This window comes from Halichoeres trimaculatus, unplaced genomic scaffold, assembly GCF_033239565.1.
Source record: "Halichoeres trimaculatus isolate MK-OKI-2021-1 unplaced genomic scaffold, fHalTri1.1 fHalTri1_scaffold_9, whole genome shotgun sequence".
NCBI lineage: Eukaryota > Metazoa > Chordata > Actinopteri > Labriformes > Labridae > Halichoeres > Halichoeres trimaculatus.
This window is the reverse complement of record NW_027437188.1, coordinates 32,816,157-32,836,359: the sequence shown is the minus strand read 5'-3', so window position 1 is coordinate 32,836,359 and position 20,203 is coordinate 32,816,157. Positions and strand designations below refer to the sequence as shown.

Here is a 20,203-nt window from a genome sequence, read left to right as displayed (position 1 = left end):
ATCTGTGAATATATGTTGAATCTGATTGTGTTGTTTCTACTGCTTGAAATAATTTTTCTGATTTTTTTTTTTTGCATTGTTTCTGATCTCAGAGCTACAAAAATATATAAAAAAATGCAAATATAACTTTTTCTAAGTTTTTTTTTCTTTTTTTTATGGAACGTTGCAAATGAAATAGACTTTATATCCCTCCCATTTAAAAAGTGAAAGTTAAAGGGATAAAAACAGTGGAAGTTAAAGGGTTTGAGACATCTAAAGACAAATGAAATTTGTTTAATTATGTCTTAAGACATATCATGATGATAATATGTTAACAGTTTGTTTATATTTTACTGGAAAATGTTTTATGATGTTAAAGGAATGTTAATGAGAATTACTTATTTTTTCAATATTTAACTTAAAACAACTATCATCCCTGTCTCAATTTTTTTGTTTTGTGGTCAGTGGTTTTTAACTTTAACATCTGGATCTGGACTTGAAGTCTCTCTGATCCAGCTCCAAAAACAACAACTTCACTTTTATCTTTGTTTAACTGGAGGAAATTTAAGCTCATCCACTCATTGAGAATCAAAAAGAAACACAAATGAATAAAGATTAGAGAACTTTCACCTCCCTTAGAGTCATCAAACCTTTCTCTGGTGTTAAAACATTTCCGTTTCTGTCACCTCGCTGTGAAGCAGGCCTGTTTCCATTAGTCATGATTACAGATCTGCTATAGCTTCCTGATCCAGATCGACTTGAACACGTGCACGGCACAAGATGAAATCAAACACTTTGTCTCATGGTGCCAAATGCAACAAATCAGTCGACTGGTGTTTTCTAATCGTGGGGGTGGAGAAGGAAGACGCCGTATAAAACAAGAAGTGCTCCTCATCAATAATAAATCAGGAAAGACATTAACGTATCTGCTGGAAGCTGCCCTCTGGCACAATCTGTAAGAGCAGGAGAATGCACCAGAATAGTAAACAGACCCAGACAACAGAGGGGAAAACACAACAGAATGACCCTTTTATGTGTCTTTAATGGGAGATGAATTAATTTGTTGTGCAAGAGAAGCAACAATGCAAAGACATAAATCATCAGGATTGTTTTTGTCCAATAAAACCAAAGTCAGCTCCTTCTAATTCTGGTGACTCGACAGAAAATTCTCAGACAAGAGACTCAGACTGCATTTGCTCATCTCGGAGGGGAAAAATGGCTGACAGCTGCTGTCCTTGCTTTAAATCCGCGCAATCGTATTTTAAGCCAGACTGTCACAGTTAGGGATGTCAGAGTCAGAGTGTGTCTGTGTGACAAGCTGCAAAGCTTCAGGATTTGTGGTCAACGGGTATTAGGAGTGACAGAAACCAAGAGACACATCTCAATATGAAGACTTACTGTTTTATTTCAACTGAACATCCACAAACCTTCAGATCAGGTCCCTCCTCCTGCTTTCATATTCTGAGACAGTGTTTAAGTATCATTTTTATTTTTGACTTGAACTATTTACAAAACGTGTCGTTATCATTTTTCTAGTTTTAAAAAAGATACACCTTAATACATTGGTTCACAAAGTCAGTATTAAGACCCTCTGGGGTTTTGAACATTGATGATAGGAGTTAGGAAATGTCTTTAAGATCCCAAAAAACTATTCCCAATTGCATATTTCATCCATGATTGCAAAAACATAAAGAAAAGTAGAGTTTGTTGTTTATGCGAAGACAAAGTCATTAGCATGTCCTCATTTACCAAGCTATTCTTCATTTTCTTCTTTGCATTTGGAGTGGATCATCACTTTGTATGGTTCATTTGTTGGCCGTGGACACCAAACTGGTTTTGTCTTCAGTGATATTTTTACTATTTTTGCTCCTGTGTTTGTCTGGAGATCCTACATGTAACCATGGCTGCATTGTTTACATGTGAAATCAGCTGTTAGCAGCCTGTAGCATGTCAATGCTAACCGGTGCAAGGCCTGATGTTTCCCCACAAGGTGAGGAGAAGAAGGTGAGGATGACGTGCTGGTTCTCAGGTGTGAGCTGAGAAGTGACGAAATCGACCTGTCCTTCCATCCATCGTTATTGGGAACGTAAGATCTATCTCCAATAAGATGGACGAGCTAGCTGTGCTAACCCAGCAACGGAGGGAATACCAGAGGGCAGGGTAGCATCATGCTACTCACTGACATGGCTAACAGAGCTAACATCAGACACCAACGCCACATTGGAAGAACTTCACCTGCTGTGAGCAGACAGGAGAGTTTTAGAAATGTATCTCCTGAAACATGAAACCTGCTGCAGGAGATGCCGGGCTTGAGGGAGGAGGTCTCTTTGCATCCTTTCTTTGAAAGTAGACTAAAAATGTTGGAAGACAATGCATCAGGCTGTAAATGCTTTGTTGGTTGATTTTTTCTGATGTTACACTGGATCTGGTGATCTGCTTTAGTCATTGTTTTGTGTTTTGTGTTTAACTGTTTTATGATGAGCTGCTATCTTGCCCAGCTCTAAGCCATCACTTCCACCTTGTAGCAGACACACCTTCTGAAAGCAGCTTTTTCCTTGTGAGGACTTTAACTTATAAAAATGACCTTGACATTAAGGTGTGGGTGTGTCTGTGAAAGCCTATGAGTCAGAAACGATCTAAGTGCTCAGGAGCTGCCAACACAGCTTCAGGAAATGAGGAAAGCAATCTCAGAAAATGAACGTTTGCATGACGGGCACTGAAAGCTGCAAACAGATTTCATTCTTACAAACCTGTGCAAACATTTGGTCACATTCAGGGCACTGGAAACTTTTCTGGGATCAGCTCTTATGTGTTTGTCCCTTTTTTTTATCCAAGATTTTGAAAAAACGAAACTTAATTCTGATCGACTTTAAACAAACATCAGGTGTATCAGGAAGCCTTTGAAGTTTAACCTACAGCTGCTGCTTTCTTCAGAGCATGACCGTGTTGTTGAAAAGGATTTCTGAAGCTCCTCTTACCACTTCATACCGTGTGCTGAACATGTGATGGGAGAAAGCTTTTTCCTTTATCTCCTCACACAAAGACGTGTCAGAGAGGAGCGTTCAGCCGCAGAGTGCTGAGGAGAGGCTGAATAATGATGTCAGCTCAGTGTGTTTTCTCCTCACTCATGAAACTACATGTTGATGCTGCAATGCTCCTTTATTCTGAATACAGAGTAAAGAAAGGTGTGTGTGTGTGTGTGTGTGTGTGTGTGTGTGAGGAAGGCAGAGAAAGAGATTGAACAGTACAGTCCTGTGCATTCAGAGCCGTCTGAGGTCGTATTGTCTTTTATGAATTTTTCATTGAGTTACTGTCTGTGCATCAGGTTTGGGGCTGTGCCTGTGGGAACCGGTTCAATGAACTCCTCTGCCAAAGAAAAATGGTTACAAAATTGAGCGACCTGAACTCTTGTAGCTGGGCTTTGATTTTCAGTAACTCACAGACAGCACAAAAACAGTTGTGGCATTTTTTGGCAACTTCTTCTTAAACTTTGTAGTAAAAGCTTCAGTGGAGTAACTGCAGCACTCCACTTCTGTGTGAATATTTCAGACATACTTTCTCTATTCTTCACCTCAACAAATGCTTACTCACCATGTCAGACTCAGTATCCTCCTTCTTTTATGCCATTTGGGAGCTGGAATCTTCTGTCCTGAACTAGGTTTGTATGTTTCTTTTGTTACATATTTAGGTAAGGTTTATGATTTATCAAAGTATTTCTGTTAGTTTATTTATTCTTTTAGTGACTTTCTCTGAGGTAACCCAGGTAAAATAAAAAAAAATGCAAGAAAGCAATTACATTTTGGTTTACAGACCGCAAACTTGATTCTGTTTTTTCTTTTCTGTGTTGAGTGGACAGGAGAGGTCAAAAATAGATGTCATATTGTTTGCCTTCAAGTGAGGTCGCCACTAACTGCTCCCCCTGGTGGCTGGCTGCAGTATAGGTTAAAAAATCCATCTCCCCAGTCATTCCAGATGGGCTGTGGTCAAACTTTAAAAAATTAATACACCTGGTAGAAATGTTTCCTAGGTCCCATTGTTGAGGTGATTTGAAGATATCATTTGGCTGACTTGTATTCAAGTCCTCTTTTTTTCTGAAAAGTTTTGTTTTCAGTAGTAATAAGAAGTAGTTATATACAGTCTATGGTCGTAACAGTTCCACAGGGGGGATGAACGGAGTGAACCCTTTTGTCAGTCATCCAAAATCTTAGTCTCTGAGGAAGGCAGGGCTGCTAGCATCAGGCTAGCATCAGACTAGCCAATATTCTGGATACTAAAGTATTTAATTTACTTTAATTTAATTTAATTTAATTTAATTTAATTTCAATTAATTTAATTTAATTTCAATTATTTAATTTCTCTGTATAGCACTTTGGTCAAAGGTATCCGATAAAGTCCCTAACAAATGAAGTTGGATTGGATCAACACAGACTAGCCAGTGTGCAGCAACAAAAAAAGGCAACACGACAAACTTGCATGCCCACCTAAAACACAACCACCCAACCCAGTTTTCCCAGCTTGGAAAGAAACTCCACCTGCAGAAGCAGAGCCTTCACCCTGACTTCACTCACAATTTTTTTTTGTCTATTCTTTTAAGGACATTTGAAAGTTATTGATATTACAATTACAATACTAAAAAATCCTCATGAGAAATCAAAATTGTATTGTATTGTTATGATATATTATCTTTACATTAGTGGTTAATTTGGTTTTAAAGTAACTTTGTTAATAATATCATCTATTCTCAATAATTGTGGGTCAATATATCTGCAACATCACAAAAAGATAGAAGAAGAGGAGGAACCCAGAAGTGGGAGACACACACTGAAGATGCTCAACAAAAACAAACTTGCTGCTTTGGCAATTTGTGCCATTCTGTGTGGAGAGACACCAACAAAATAAAAAGAAGACATGTATGGACAAGACTGAGAAGAGGGAAATGCCGTCTCTTATCCCAAATTACCTCACAGACTTTAAAAACCAGCCTGCCAAGGCAGGGAGTACAACATTCACTAAAAATAAAGTTACAGCTCCAAATAGATTGGCTGTGAAGGATATTTTGGAAGCATAAACAAATAAAGAGTGTGTGTAGTGTGTGTTTGACTTGGCCTTACCTGATTTCCTCTGGGAACTGAGCATTGGTGACCAGGAAGCTGGAAATGTTGTGGGAGTGGAGGAGGCGGAGGAAGGTGTTGATTTCTGGATACATGATTGGCTCTCCCACCAGGGAAAGGGCGCAGTGCTTCACTTTCAAACCCTCCTCATAGCGCTCGGGCTTCACTCCTGGGACACCTGAGGGGGGGAGGTTCAGACTCAATCAATGACTGCCAGAGATAAAGAAAGGGGGTCTCGTTTGTGAAAGCAAAACCTCAAGAGAGGAGAGGAGAGTGGAAGGAATCCAGGGAATAGGACAGAACTCAAGAGAGGTTTGGACTCAATCAATGTCCACCAAGTGAAACAAAGACAGAGGGTCTCAAGTGTGAAAGCAAACATTGATAGACTGAAGAAGAGGAGGGATGAGAAGACGACGAGAGAGAGAAGGAAAGATGAGGAACAAGAAAGGAAGGTAGAGGAGAGGGGGAGGAGGGAAAGGAACATGGGGAATAAGAGAAAAGAAGAGAAGTAGAGAAGGGAGACAAAGTGATAAGAGAAAAGAATTGAGAGGAAGGGGAGATGTCAGAATGAGGGGAGAGGAAAGTAGGCACTGAAAAAAAGACGACAAGAGAAAGGGAAAGGAAAAAAAGGAAAGGAAAAGGAAGGAAAGGATAGGAAAGGAAAGATAAGAAATAGGAGAGGAGAGGAGAGGAGAGGAGAGGAGAGGAGAGGAGAGGAGAGGAGAGGAGAGGAGAGGAGAGGAGAGGAGAGGAGAGGAGAGGAGAGGAGAGGAGAGGAGAGATGTCAAAATGAGAGGAGAGGGAAGGAGGCACTGGGAAAGGAAAGGAAAGGAAAGGAAAGGAGAGGAGAGGAGAGGAGAGGAGAGGAAAGGAAAGGAAAGGAAAGGAAAGGAAAGGAAAGGAAAGGAAAGGAAAGGAAAGGAAAGGAAAGGAAAGGAAAGGAAAGGAAAGGAAAAAAAGAAGTAAATATAAGAAATGGGGGAGATGAGAGGAGGCACTGGGACAGAGAAGGCAAGAGAAGGAAAGGAAAGGAAAGGAAAGGAAAGACGTAAGATGGGAGAGGGGATGTGAAGAGAGATGCAGAATAGGAAAGTAGAGAGAAGAGAAGAGAAGAGAAGAGAAGAGAAGAGAAGAGAAGAGAAGAGAAGAGAAGAGAAGAGAAGAGAAGAGAAGACAGGAAAGAAAAGGAGAAGAATGGAAAGGAAAGGGGAGAGGATGAGAGGGAGGAGGTGAAGAGAAGACAGAGGACTGCAGAGGAGGCAAGTAACATGAAACAAGTACAGGGAAAAGGTAAAAAGAGATGAGAGAAAAGAAATGAATGTTGAGGAGATGACAGGTGATTGGACTGGACACAGAAAGGTTTGTGATCTGTGTCCTAACTACAAGGAGCAGGGTTTCTAGAGAAGTGAAGGAGACAGGAGCCGAGAGAAGAAGAAAGAGTACAAGTCCACTCCACCTCTTCTGACTGTCTCTTCTGTGTCTCCATTAAAAACCACACGGGGCTTTAGAAATGTGCTCAGCATAAGGTGAGGGGGATGAGGCGAATGAGAGGGAAATGCTGTAAAATTTAATTGACTGTTGCTGTAAAACTTTAAGATTACTAAATCAAATATAAGACAAAAACTCATTTTGATTAAAGGTTTAAACGGCGTCTTAAACTCCTGATGAAGCTCAGCCATCGGCATCAAATGTTGCTTTTAATTGGATTGATTTCCTGACCTGATAAAATAATTTGAGAAAGAGCCATCAAGTCTCAGTTTCTATTAGTTATAGTTTCACAAAAGGGGGATATTATCCAACTGAGGAGGCGCTGGGTCATTAAAGAAATAGAATTGACAGAAAAAGTAATGTTGTACAGACGGGAGGATGAGAATTATATCAATTCAGAGAAAGGCTCAGAGGATACGATGCACGGTTTATTTGTAAACGTAGACTTAATCAGCAGTGATCTGATCACACAGCTTTCTGGGTTTAGAGGTAGATTTAGAGGATATGTAAGGTAAAGTCTGCTTCCTGCTGACAGAGTAAAGCATTAGAAGCTGTGTGACAAGCCAAGACTGTGATGGAGGCAGGGAGTAAACAAACGGGAAAAGCTTAGAGGGAAAGTTTCATACGCTGTCATGGGGATTTAATGTAATATTGCTGTAACTCCAGCAGATGCCATTTAATTTAAGAGTACGTGCCGTGAATGTTAACTACACAAAACCTGGACTGCTGCCTCCAAACACTTTAAAAACCTTATATGAATTATTGATAAGTTAGCGGCACTTTTACGACAAAAAGCAACTGTTACTGCGCGACCTGTCGAGGACACAGCACATCTCACAACAGCTGCTCGCAGATCAAACAACAAAGCATCCCACAGGAGAAACACCGCTTGACTCTGAGCTGAGGAGGAGGAAGCGTGTGTGTGTAAGGTCAAGAGTGTGCAGCCTCATTAAAACTATATCCATATCATACGGTATAACTAATGTAAAATTCCATTACATCCTCCGTCCCCTGAGATCCTTTGAGGGGAGGACTATCGCTCTGAAGAGGATCGCTCAGATAGGAATTAAGTGTATCCTCAAGGACATGAGGCTTTATTACAAGTTGAGAAATAGTGGACTCTGAATTAAAAGCTTCAGAAATGATTCAAGGGGAGACACGTATTATCAAAGACAGCCTGTGTCCTCTAGACCTGACCTTCATTATCTGTAGTTCAGCAAACATTAAGTCACAGAGAAACGGTTTCTCCCTCACTCATCGTATTCACACAGCAGAATATTTGATGACTTCAAGCAATCATGAAACAGCAGCTAGCATTAGAGGATGATGGTTGCCATGCGAACTAGAAAAGCACTCAGAGAGCGCAGACCTCCACCAAGCATATTCTGATTGTCACCAACACTTTAGTCCTACTTTAATGTTATACTCCCTTTCAGCAGATTGTCTGCTACAATTAGGTGTTAGTTGCAGGTTTGTACGATATTTCATATTTCATATTTTAGTATCCAGAATATTGCCAGGATCTGGATCGTACTTTTACATCTTTTAGAAATTATGGTGACCTTGTCTTGTACTGTTTTGCAAAGCAATCTGACCATTTATCGTGGAGTTATATACACATATGGTGCAAACAGCCCTATCTCACAATGATAAAGAATCCTTTAAAAAAATCCTGGATCTAGATAGTGAGCCAGATCACCTCCAGAATTTAATCACTTCTTCCTTATCCCATTAGTTTTTGAGTTATGTTGTTCACAGACGGACAGACAAACTCTCCAAAAACATAACCTCCTTGGCTGAGGTAATAATCTGGGCCCGTATATGTCCTGCTATTAAACAACGTTATGTTATTAAATGGCCTGTTTAGCTGCAGCGTTAGCTGCATGCACGTCTGCAAAATATCGTCCAATTAACTAATTACACCATGAAAGAGACTCAGGTGCAGATTATGTTATAATTAAGGGGAATCTCCTGGAAAACCCCATCAAACAAACTCGAAATGCGCATGTCTACCACTCATAAACAGCAATAAACCTGGCAATTGGTAACAGTGTGACTGAGAAAAGACCAAGATAAACATTTTTTAGAAGAAGAAATTGAGATTTTATTACAAGAATACACAAACAGCTGTTATCAGTGAGTTAATCAGGTAAACAAAGAGAAAGAGAAAGTTTGGGGATCTTAGAGTAAATGTGTGTGGTGTTTCTGAGCGCAAAGTAGAAAACCTCAATAATAAAATCAGTAATATGAAAGCTGCTTTGAGGAACAAGTGCCGCAGCAATGCCCCAGTATCTCGATGAATTACTCTTAAAGCAGTTTATGAACTCCAACATTTCACCGCACACATCTTGAAGGACCCAGACGTAGAAGAGCAAATCAAACTTGTAAAACTGACGGCCGCCAGCCTTGCTGGTTTGAGACTTTTATCTCATCTTTGGTGAATATATTTTTAAAAATGGTATGATGCCTACAATTTTCACTACACAATTATTTTTTTAACACTTTTGAATCTCACTCCTGATAACTTCACACAAACTGAAACATATAAAACTTTTACTAATTAAAACTAAACTAAAGTTAGACATTTTTTAAAACATAAAACCTAAACTAAACAAGAAACCCACTTTAAAAACTAATTAAAACTTATCTTAGGTCAAGAACAAAAAGTAAAACAAAACTAAATCAATCTCGGTGCTTGCTGGATTCACCCATGGTCGAATTAAAAACAGACAAACTGAAAGTAAGAATGCAGAGCAGGGATACAGTATGCATGACTAGACTGAGTACTTCTGAAAAATTAAAAGTCCTGTGCTGTTGTGGCTAAAAGAATCACAGAGCAGGATATTTTATTCATGCAGCAACTTAGCAGCAGAAGTTAGAACATTACCAAATTTCTTCCTGGTATGTAAATGTAAGTTGGGACTGAATTTGATGTTTGATGTTTTCTTTTAATGCTGGGTCTTTGTTAATAATGTAACAGAGGGAACAGTCTACATCTGTTCTTTTTGTAAAGCATCTTGAGATAACTTTAGCTGTGAAATGGTGCTGTACATTTAAAGACTGGAGACTGATAAATGTGCTGCACAGTGAGATAAAGCAGAATTAATCTTCACCGAGTAAATCATACTGGGACAACCTCTGCCTTTCTCTTCTTGTCTCACTTTTGATCAGAGCCGCTGATCCAGATCACATGGGCCGGCATTTTGAGGGGATAAAAGCCAAGTTATGACAATACTTATTAAAGATGCTGTGAGAAAGATCTGTTTTAACTGCACTCCCTCGCCACCTTGTGGCCCAGAGTCTCCGCACACTGTCGTAAATTACTTTTAGCTTTGAGTGTGTTTTTGTTTTGGAATTAAATGGAGATCAGATTGAAGTAAATTTTCTTTGTTCAAGTTAACTTTTTACTGGATATAACGCACAGAGGGGCAAAGGTTTGAAACGTGACATCAAGCAAACATTGTAGCATCCAGCTCTATGTAGTGCTATCGGCAGCCCAGTGCTCCAATGCATCTGTAGGCTAACGTGACAACAAGTAAACACTGTCAGTTTGTAAGTAGTGTAGTAGCTGTTTATATTTAGCGCAGCTGGCAGCCCGGTGCTCTAAAACATGTCTGTAACGTGTAACGTTGGTAAATCCTGGTTAGCTACGTCCTGCCAGTCATCTACCAATCAGAGCTAACGTAACCTCACTTTTCATTTTATTGATAGAGGCTAATTAGCCCTTAGCTTGGGCTATATCACTCTCCTGTTTAGCTATTTTCTGCTCTTCTGTCCTTTTTCTGTCTGACAGTGAGGCTCCTGTGAGGCACAGATCTCTGTGTTTTAATTCTTCTCACTACTAAACTTTGTCAGCCGGCGTGGTGCCGTCATAAGCCGCATTTCCACTGAGCGGACCAGTTCAGTTCGTCTTGGTACAGCGCGCATTTTGTGGCGTTTCCACTGACTTATCTCGGAACAGATCCCCAAATAACTGTAATAACTTTTAGGGACCCTTTTGTACAGGTGCTAGACTGAACCGATCTGCTCTCAGATGGTGGAGCTACAACACTGCAGACTGATTGGTCGAAAGAATTGTCATTTATCGTGCGGCAGCGACTGTATTTCTCCTGGCGGCTCACAGACTTCTCTGAAACAAAGCTTGATTGTTCTTTGTATCAAAGAGCTTCATGCCAATCACAGAGAGGAGGAAATGCTGCATGTTTTCCATCGTTGCTCTTTGTTTACTGTGTCGTGTTTTTCTTCTTCTTCGTTGGGGCTATTGGCAGGGTACACTGTGTTGCGCTGCAACGGCGTCACACCATACGAGGGGGCACGGTTGGCAGTGGAAACGCAAACAGGATCAAGCTTGCCAAGCCGTTCTGATGTAAACCGGACTGCTTGGTGGAAACGGGGCTAAAGAGACCTAGATGTGCCGTAAATCAATCCAGTCCTGGTCGACCCGATCAGAAAGCTAAGAAGTAGCAATTCAAAATAACCTGTAACCAGCAATATTGGAGCTGATAATCTCATTTTACAGTGTGGATTATGATCAGGCATATATCTAGAAGGGAGATTCTTTCCAAGATCACTTTCAAACTCCTACCAGCCCCTTTAAAATGAACCGGTCTTCAAGAAATACAAAGGTATAGAAAACTATGAATGTGACAAAACACTTTTAGCCCACAATTATCATGATTAGGCTTGTGCAGGACTCTCAAGTGTAGATCAGAAGTTTATTCAGAGTTCTTCAAATTGGTGGTATGACTCTGCTCTGAGAGCCCATGTGCAATGCCAAAGCCTGAGGAGGGGAGAGCACACCTTCCCCTCTCTGTCATGAGCATACATGACAAGCCAAGGCAGGGAGAGCAGCAGCAAAGACCCCTGGAAGCAAACTCATCAAGCATCACAACTCACATGGTAAAATCAGGCACAGCATGAAAGGAGGAGATGAAGTAGAGGTGGGTTGCAAAGTTTGCAAGGAGAGAAACTGTAAAATCTTATAAGACGTGACCTTTTAGGTATCAAACCATCATGAAGACGAAGCAGAAGGCGGCCGGTTTAATCACACTGTGGATTTAAGGAGGCGTTATCTGCTTACTTCATCGCGCCAGACGTTATAAATGTGTCACTGTCATCTGTAAACGGAGCTGAAGGCTGCCTGATGGGATTTAACAGAGCGACCGGGGAGAAAACTCTGGATGGTAATGACAGTGTGGGTTTGCACTTTGCACTGTTATCCTTCTGATTATAATTCAAAGTTTTACTTTGTTTAAGAATCTGAAAATGTGTTTATTTTTGTTTTACGCATAAACCGGCAGTTAGTGAACAAAGACGCAGCTTTAAGTCAACGTGTGTGTGCTTTTGTTCCATTACAACCACATCAGGAAATTACATTTTCCATGATGACATGCGTTATACATCAGGAATAACTGCTCAAAGAATAGCATTAGCTGTGCAGCAGCCCTTTGAAGAGGATACGTCTGCAGAGCTCTTATATCATTTCCTGAATGTTATTGCTTCTCTGTTTTATAATGGGAACAGCAGGAGCTCTGAGGTTAGAGAGCCGGCCTTTTGATTGTGAGGTCCCGGGATCAAGACTCCAGTTAGGAGCCCTTTGACTGAATGTGGAGCCGTACTCTCTGAAAACTGACCCTAAAAAGGGATCAAGGAGCTCAGTATTCCATGTGTTTTATTAAATTCAAAGCATCACAGGGATTGTTTCTGAACTGGACAAATTTCTCCTTTAATACAAAAACCGAGCACACTTTTCTGTAGGATCTTTGTCTGTTACCTCACAGAGGTAATAACAGTACATGTGTGTTAGTCTGTCTAATCTTCAGGTTTGTTAGTTAAGGATCATTTTAAACTGCACAGCCACAGCAGAGTTAACTTTATTTGGATTATTTAGGGATACACTTGTAACGTAGTAACGTAAAGGTGAGTGAAGCTAGAGGCTAATCCCAGGACAGTAGCTCAGCATAAAACAGAAAGAGGACAGAAAGGGACTTTCCACACACTAAAACTAAACTTAGACCACATAGCCAGGTCTCCACAGCACCACATTCAGTCTTCATATAAAAAAAGTTCAACATAGACGTAAAACCTTCACTAATGCGTCAGGTGGCACCGCTGCAATGCAATCACATCAATACTTACTAACGATGGGACTGTTACACACTGCATTTTCAGTTTTCAGCCAAAAGACTTTAATCAATGCAACAACACGTCTGAAACAGTACATTGTGATTAGTTATGGGTACCTTTTACATTTGAAACAATAGGGTACTGATGCCCAGTACCTAGCAATCAGTATCAGTACTCAACGGTAACAATTTTTCATTTTTTGTGCGTGTCAATGCCGTAAAAATATTAATTTGTGCAATCATAAAATCTCAACGTTTTTCAGTGTAACATATTTATTCTTCAGTGTATGACCTAGCAATGCTGTGTTCATGTCCAGCATGGAATATCACCTACTCTTCTAATCTCTCACAATCACAAGGATGCGTTTAGGTACCTAAACATGGTACCGTTTGATTTTATGTGAATCGGTACTCGGTCCTACAGATGGAATTTGGTTAGTACCTATAAAAGTACCTAAAAATTCAGTGCCCATTCCTAGTTGTTATGATGCAAACAAAAACTGTGGCCAGCACATTCTTGTCTAAATAAGAGCCAGTATACCTGAGGTGTGGACGTATCTTAATATATCCGAGAGAGACCAACTGATAGTGATTTGCGAACTGTGTAATGTGCAGCCAAGAAAAGATCCAGGCTGCAATGGATGTGGAAAACCCAAGTGGCAACCTCCGGTCTAAGAATATGAGACAATGCTGAAGTGCTAAAACCTAATTTTTTCGAGTGTCCGAGGTGGCTCTGGAAGTAAAGGAAGTCACAAACACGCCAAGCCCCAAAAAAAGCTGTTTCCATTGCAGATATTAACCTATTTACAGCCTGGTTCAAAAAACGTCTCTTGTCTGAGTCGCTAATTTTACTATCAGCACACACCGTACAGGGGGCGATTTTTTCTAACTCGGTCGTTCAGACGATATCAAGATCATGGCCTGCCCAATCAGAGGCACAGCTCAGGTCATGTGACCGAGATCAAGTGCCCAATGTCTGTACCCGAAGCCCTTGCCACTACCAATACTGCCGCGATAGCCGATATGCTTCATTTTCCATTTCAGAAACAGACGGGTGACGTCAGGGAGACTACTTCCATGTTTTATACAGTCTATGGGAAAACCTGCTTGGACATGGAAAAGCACACACACAGACAAGCAAACTCAGTAAAGCAAACAGAGTCAGGAAAAATAATGTCACAACCACCACAAAAAAACAGCCTTTTAGGAGCACTCCCAGGGTCATTTCTGTGAAGACGGCATTATTCTTTGAAGCATTAATATTACTTCATGCAACTGCAGTGCCTTAATTTTAGCTGAGATACTACACAAGCAAAGCCATGATTGCAATGGTACTTATAATTGGCATAATAATTTCTTTTGGCGTTTGAGTTTACGATTTTCAGCCTTGATTTCCTTATTTTTAGTTTCAGCCAAAAATTTTCATTTCAGTGCATCTGTTTTTTGTTTTTTTTTTGGCCCAAAAATATGGTGATAACTTGTTAACTTTTAATATGGTTCAAAGCAGAGCAACAGCATCTGAACACAAACATCTCTGTGGAAAATAAGGAAAGCACTCTTTGAAAATAACTAAATCAAACATGAGGCAAAGATAAAACACTTCCTGGTGACTGGCTGTCAAATATGAGGATTTGCTGTTTCTATCAAGATCAAAAACTGATGCAACAACTGTTTTTCCTCTGAGGATCATTAATTGATAAACGAACAAACACAACTGTTTTTTAAGCCACTCTTTTATAAATGTTCCTCCACCGTGTTTGACATAATTTCTGAAAACCTCTCAAAGAAAATCTGCTGAGTGAATTCTCACAGGATGATCACAAAGTTCTGTTTTGACTGAGCTTTGGGCATCTAATCAGCTGTTCTCAGCCAACGCTGGCTGCAGACGGATAAAAATAAGCCAACCGTGGTAATACGAGATCTATAAATGGAGTTACACGCTGTGGGTACAGAGATAACTTTTACTACAAACCGTGATGTACTTTATTTTCAGCTGTCGAGACGAATAAACCACAAAGGAGGTGTTGAACTTAGTTATTTTGAGCCTCAATGCGTCATGAAACGGTAGCAAGAGGAGGCAGAGTGGAGACAAAGTTAGATGAAGAAACTGAAGAGGAGCAAAAACTGATGTTGCATCTGTGACAAACCTCTGAATTGTCGGATCATGTTCTCATGCTTCTCCACGGCGTCCTGCAGGATCTTCTCTGCGGGGTCCATCTTCCAGCGCCACTCTGTGCCCACAGGGTTGGTGTGATGTCTATGAAAGAGAGGTTAAGATTTATGAAAAAGAGTCATTAACACTTTCCACCATTTGAGAAGGGCAACTTTCAAGGTGGCAAACATGGAGACAGAGCTGCGTGTTCACAGACTAAATCACGAGGGCCTTTGTCATCCGATGCAAATACAAAGTGACAGAATTTATCCTACTATAAAAGCTGGCACCTCCTCTGGGTGTAAATAACACCCTCTGACTGTTTAAGTGTGATTTCTAAGTGCAACAACTAATCCTCCAGCTCTGCAAATTTCCCACAGTCTGTTGCATGCATATGCACACACACTCACACCACACACACACTTCCCTGCACATCCACCTGTTGCTCTGAAGAAATGGATGGAGAGGGGCAGCTCAAACAACACATCTGTGCCCTGAAATCTCATCCTGCCTGTCATCACACATAGCTGTTTTAGAAAAGCGCGGCAGATCTGTGATGACAGCCGAGCAGTTCACAGAAGCACATTCTGACGGTGACCTTTCAGCGCTCGACAGAGTCGTCTTTTCAAAGGGGACTTCAGGGCACGAGGCTCGGTCTGTCAGCGGCATCACAATCAATCAGTGTCCAACATCAGACGCAGGACTTCTCACAGTCATTAGGCTTCTACTTGTTAATCATTAACTTGATGACAGGAAGAGGTTTGACTTGTGAGGTCAGAAAAGTTTGGGAAGATGAAGAGCAGTAAGTCCTCAATGTCCGAAAAGTTTTCCTCTCAACATCTCCAACAATATTATCCTTTGCTTCTTTGAGAGCTATTAATTTTCTGAGTTTTTTGTTCGATCAAAATGGAGGCTACTTCACCCGCTTTTATGCCTATTTTTGCTGTAATGATGGAACCTTGAGCACTTTAATGTTTTCATGTTTTACCTGTGTCTTCCTCTTACCGACTGCAAAAACAAATCTACCTACAGGTACAAATAAAGGAACCTGAACTTGAACCTGAGCCTGAACAATAAAATTCATCTTCAAGTGATGTTACATCAGCACACCTCACATTATTCTGGAAAAGTAAGAGATGAAATACCAAAAATGGATGACCAAAAGCTGCAGGTAAGTGCACGCTCTCCAAAAGCCTTCGTGGATACGAGTGAACATTTCTTCTTACAGACAATAATTCGAGGGGCAATAGGGATGGGTACCTTTCATATTTAAACAATACGGTAACAATGCCCAGCCCCTGGCCATCAGTATTAGCACTCAACGGTACTGATTTCAGTGCTTTTGTGTGTCTTTATGTGGTAAAAAATATTTATTTGTTCAATAAAATCTCAAAATTTTTCAATTTAACATATTTATTGTTCAGTTCATAAACTTGCAATGCTGTGTTCACGTCCAAAAACCGCCTACTCTTCCCCTCCCTCACAGTCACAAGGATACATCTAGGTATCAAAACAAGTAACTGTTTGATTTCACATAAATTGGTACTCAGCACTATAGATGGGATTTGGTTGGTACCTATAAAGAACCTAATTTGGTACCCATCCCTAGTTAGTAATGTAAGATAAATCATTTTGTAATACATTATTTTCAATAATTTAACAGCCCTCAAAAAAACGTCTGTTTCAGGTTTAATAAGCTGCGTTTCCACGAAGCAGTCCAGTTCAGTTCTTTATGATTTGGCGTGGTTTGGTACGGTTAAGCCTGATCCCGTTGTTTTTTCCTGCATTTCTTGTGGTGGTTGTGACATTATTTTTCCTGACTCTCTGCCCGCTTTACTGAGTGCGCTCACATGTGCTCATTAGGGCAGAACTCCGCCCTGCGTAGATACAGAGAGCAGAGGAGAGCTGTGAACATGTGACTATCCTGTCATGTAAGATAAATAACATTTGGTCTGTTAAGTAAAAGAAAAAGGTATAGACCTGATGTCTATCCATATATCTAGCCGTGTTTCCACCAAGCAGTCCAGTCCAGTTCAGTACAGTTTGGCACAGTTTGGTACAGTTAAGCCTGATCCCTTTTGTGTTTCCACGGCAAACTGTGCCCCCTCGTGGTAAGCTGGATGCCGAAAGCTATTATGTACCCTTCCATGTTCACTGAGCAGCAGTTTCACAGGTAGAGAAAGAAACAGACAGAATAAAAAATACAAATGTAGAAAAAAACAAAAAACTAACCAAAAAATTGTTTGGTAAAGCTCTCAATCTGCACTTTTAACCAAAGCTGATCACTTTAAACTTGAACTGGGTGGTGTTCTCCTGTTTTTCTTCTTGGGGAGGGGTTAAAATCTTCCCAAAAGATGTTTCTCTAACTGTTAAATTCATCCTCAAAAGAAGAAAAGAAGAAGAAAAAGGGGATGGAAATATCCTCTGTAGCCTAGCGATTTAACTCAGTCCCCAGACTTAAAGTTTGTGAGTCTTAATTAACCCAGAATTCAGATCTAATTTGTCTTACTTAAGGCTGTCAGGACCCAAGCAGCTTTGTGCGATCTAAAAATGTTGATGTCTATTTTCTCTCAGCTCACTTTAATACTGGCTTCTGTCAAAGTCAATATTATTGAAACTGTCCCCTGATGTATGCGTGTGTTTCTTTCTTCAGGCACGTACCTCCAGCAGAAGACGCATTTGTTAGCACAGGCGAGGCTCGGGGTGGTCTCCATGCAGCGGTGTGACTCAATACCGTAGAAAGTGTGCTTATAACAGCCTCCTCTTCCTCGCAGCATCGACTGACAACAGAGAGAAGACGTTTAATATGATACACACACTCAGTTTGTCGAGATGCTTTATGGAGAAGAGTCACTTTCATTACCTTGGTCCATCGGCAGAGTTTCACTCCTGAGTGACTTCCAATAAGTTTGTACCCTGCGCAGAAAGACAGAGAAGGCTCTGAATGAGGGGACACGTCTTTGACCCAGAGCCTCAGAGGCCACATTCACAGATAACTCAAACACAGAGAAGAGAAGATGACATTTTCTTCAAGTATTACATAAACTAAGCCCTGCTAAGCATTCGCAAAGTTGTTCACAGTTGTAAGCTCTGCTAGTGCTTTCTACTGTTCTTCAGTTCAACCACAGATCAGTGTCCTGCTTGAGTCCAATCAACTTGAGCCACAAACTCTGCCAGAAATCCAGGTGTCATGATTGATGGCCAGCTGATCTTTAAGGTTCATGTGGCCTCGACTGCTCAACAGGCCACACAGCTTCTGGTACAGGCCCTTGTGATTTCGCGCATCGCCTACCGCAACTCCCTACTAGCAGGCTCTCAAACCTCTGCAGATTACCCAGGATGCAGCAGCACGTCTGGTCTTTAACAGCACGTCACCCCGCTGTTAAACTCTCTTCGCTGGCTTGAAGCGGCAGCTCCCAAAAAATTCAAAGCTCTTTTTTCTGGCTTACAAAACATTGACAAGAACAGCTCCTGCTTATCTGGGGTCCCTCATCTCAAAGTGATAATTTCATGCCTCCTCTCTCCTCTCTCCTCCGTGGCACCAGACGCACTTTCTGAGTCGCCATTTTGAAGACTGTCTCAAAGTGATGGTTGTGCTCGGAGCAGAGAGGAGAGAGGAGAGAGGAGAGAGGAGGCTGAATTTGCGGAAGTCTTTTCACTGACCGACATGCCCCCATATTGAATATCACTCTGATTGGATGCTGCAGCGGCTCAGACTTTACATGAAACTTCACAAACACAACGGAGTTTAATGAGAGAAAAGACGAGCTGAAACAGGCACTGAGGATTGTTCAGAAAGTGATCATAAATCTGGTAATAAAGTGTTCGCTGTGACCTTAAAGTGATACTTCGGGATGGAACAAGTTGGGTCCTATCACAAGGTTTAGGGCAGAAATTACCCCTACAGCAGTGTTTTTGTGCAGCAGAAGCCCAGAGCGCTCGCACTTAACACCCCCTCCCTGCCCCTCTGCAGGTTTCCTCTGCACTGAGACGGGGCCATATTTTACTTGACCAAAAACACAAATAAACGGACTCCCGCTGAAAAAATCTGATATCGGTCTGCATTCACTCTTTATTTAGAGAATTTTTAGCCCGTTACTTTCACACAAAAACACCGCTAAATAAGGCTCTAGTTCTCATCGTGTCGTAAAACGGTGCTACCTCCGCTGCAGAGCCACAGCTGGCTACGAGGCGCTCACCGCTTAGTGTATCAGTCCGCGCGCGCGGCCTGCCAGATATAAACAAACGCAGGTAGTCTGCCAGGACGAAGAGACAAATGGTGAAATGAATTACCAAACTCTATACAATCCACAGAGTCTTTTTCTACTTTAAGAGATGTCTGAAGACTCATCTGTTCAGGGAACACTTATCTGAGCCTTCTCCTCTTGTCTTGACTAGGTTTTTCCTTCCGTCTAAATTCTTGCTTGTGTCGTACGTCGCTTTGGACAAAAGCGTCTGCAAAATGAAACTGAAGGCTTCAAAAAGGTGATGAGCAGTGGCTAAAGGGCAGGTCCACCATGGGAAGGAGGGGGACGCGTTTCAGATTTCCCCTCCAGCACAAAAGTCAGATAAAGTGTTTCAAATTCACTTTCTTCTCCGCCTGCCTCTCTATCCTCTTACACCACCGCGGCGTAACACCGCTGGCTACGAATAGACAGGTCTGGGTGAGTTCTTGCAAGTTTTTCCAACACATCCTCTCCTGTAATGTGTATCAAAGAGAATAATTCATCTGTATCACTTCATCTGGAGGAATTAAGAAGGGCTCGGTTTTGAAATTCCAACTTCTTAACCGGCTTTCTTGTAAAGCTGCTAAGCCCCAAAACAGGCTGCAGAGAAACCAGGAGGTTATTTCTTATTTTCAAATGTTTCTTTTCCTCATCCTTGCAGATAATAATCTCATTAAATCACTGGAGAGAGTTGGTGTCAGGTTGTGTATGAGCTCTCACTGCTTCCACAGAAGTTTCACGCAAGATGAGTCAAACAATAAAGTTATTTATTTGTTCAGGGAATACGTGTAAAAAAAAAGCCTGAAGGGACAAAATACAAATTATGGATTCACCATCAGAATGACACTGCTGGGTTTTTTTTGTTGTTGTGCCGGGGAACAACTCAGGCAACAAATGCAGAAACAAAGGAAAGCAAACATGCTCAGAATTTCAATTCATTTTCAGCTCACACACCAAATGTTTGCTTTGCCCTTTTCTCTTTTGGCAAAAACATGCTGACCATGCGTCAAATCATTTTTCCACCTGAAAATACCCCGGGATCACGCGTCCTTCTCTCACCTCGCTCTGAGCTATAAAATGAAACTCAGAAAAATGTGAAACCTCGGAGCAACCTGACAGAGC

The 20,203-nt window shown here is 41.1% G+C and overlaps 1 protein-coding gene across 1 annotated transcript in view; it reads right to left on the bottom strand.

Annotated features, from left to right (window-relative positions):
* tyw1 (tRNA-yW synthesizing protein 1 homolog (S. cerevisiae)) overlaps positions 1–20,203 on the bottom strand; it is an 88,494-nt gene that overhangs the window by 40,993 nt on the left and 27,298 nt on the right. The window contains exons 9-12 of the mRNA XM_074680378.1: positions 17,719–17,771; positions 17,517–17,635; positions 14,851–14,960; positions 5,091–5,268 (exon numbers count right to left, since the gene is read on the bottom strand). Of these exons, the coding sequence (XP_074536479.1) occupies positions 5,091–5,268; positions 14,851–14,960; positions 17,517–17,635; positions 17,719–17,771 (460 nt within the window). The remainder of the gene's footprint in view (positions 1–5,090; positions 5,269–14,850; positions 14,961–17,516; positions 17,636–17,718; positions 17,772–20,203) is intronic.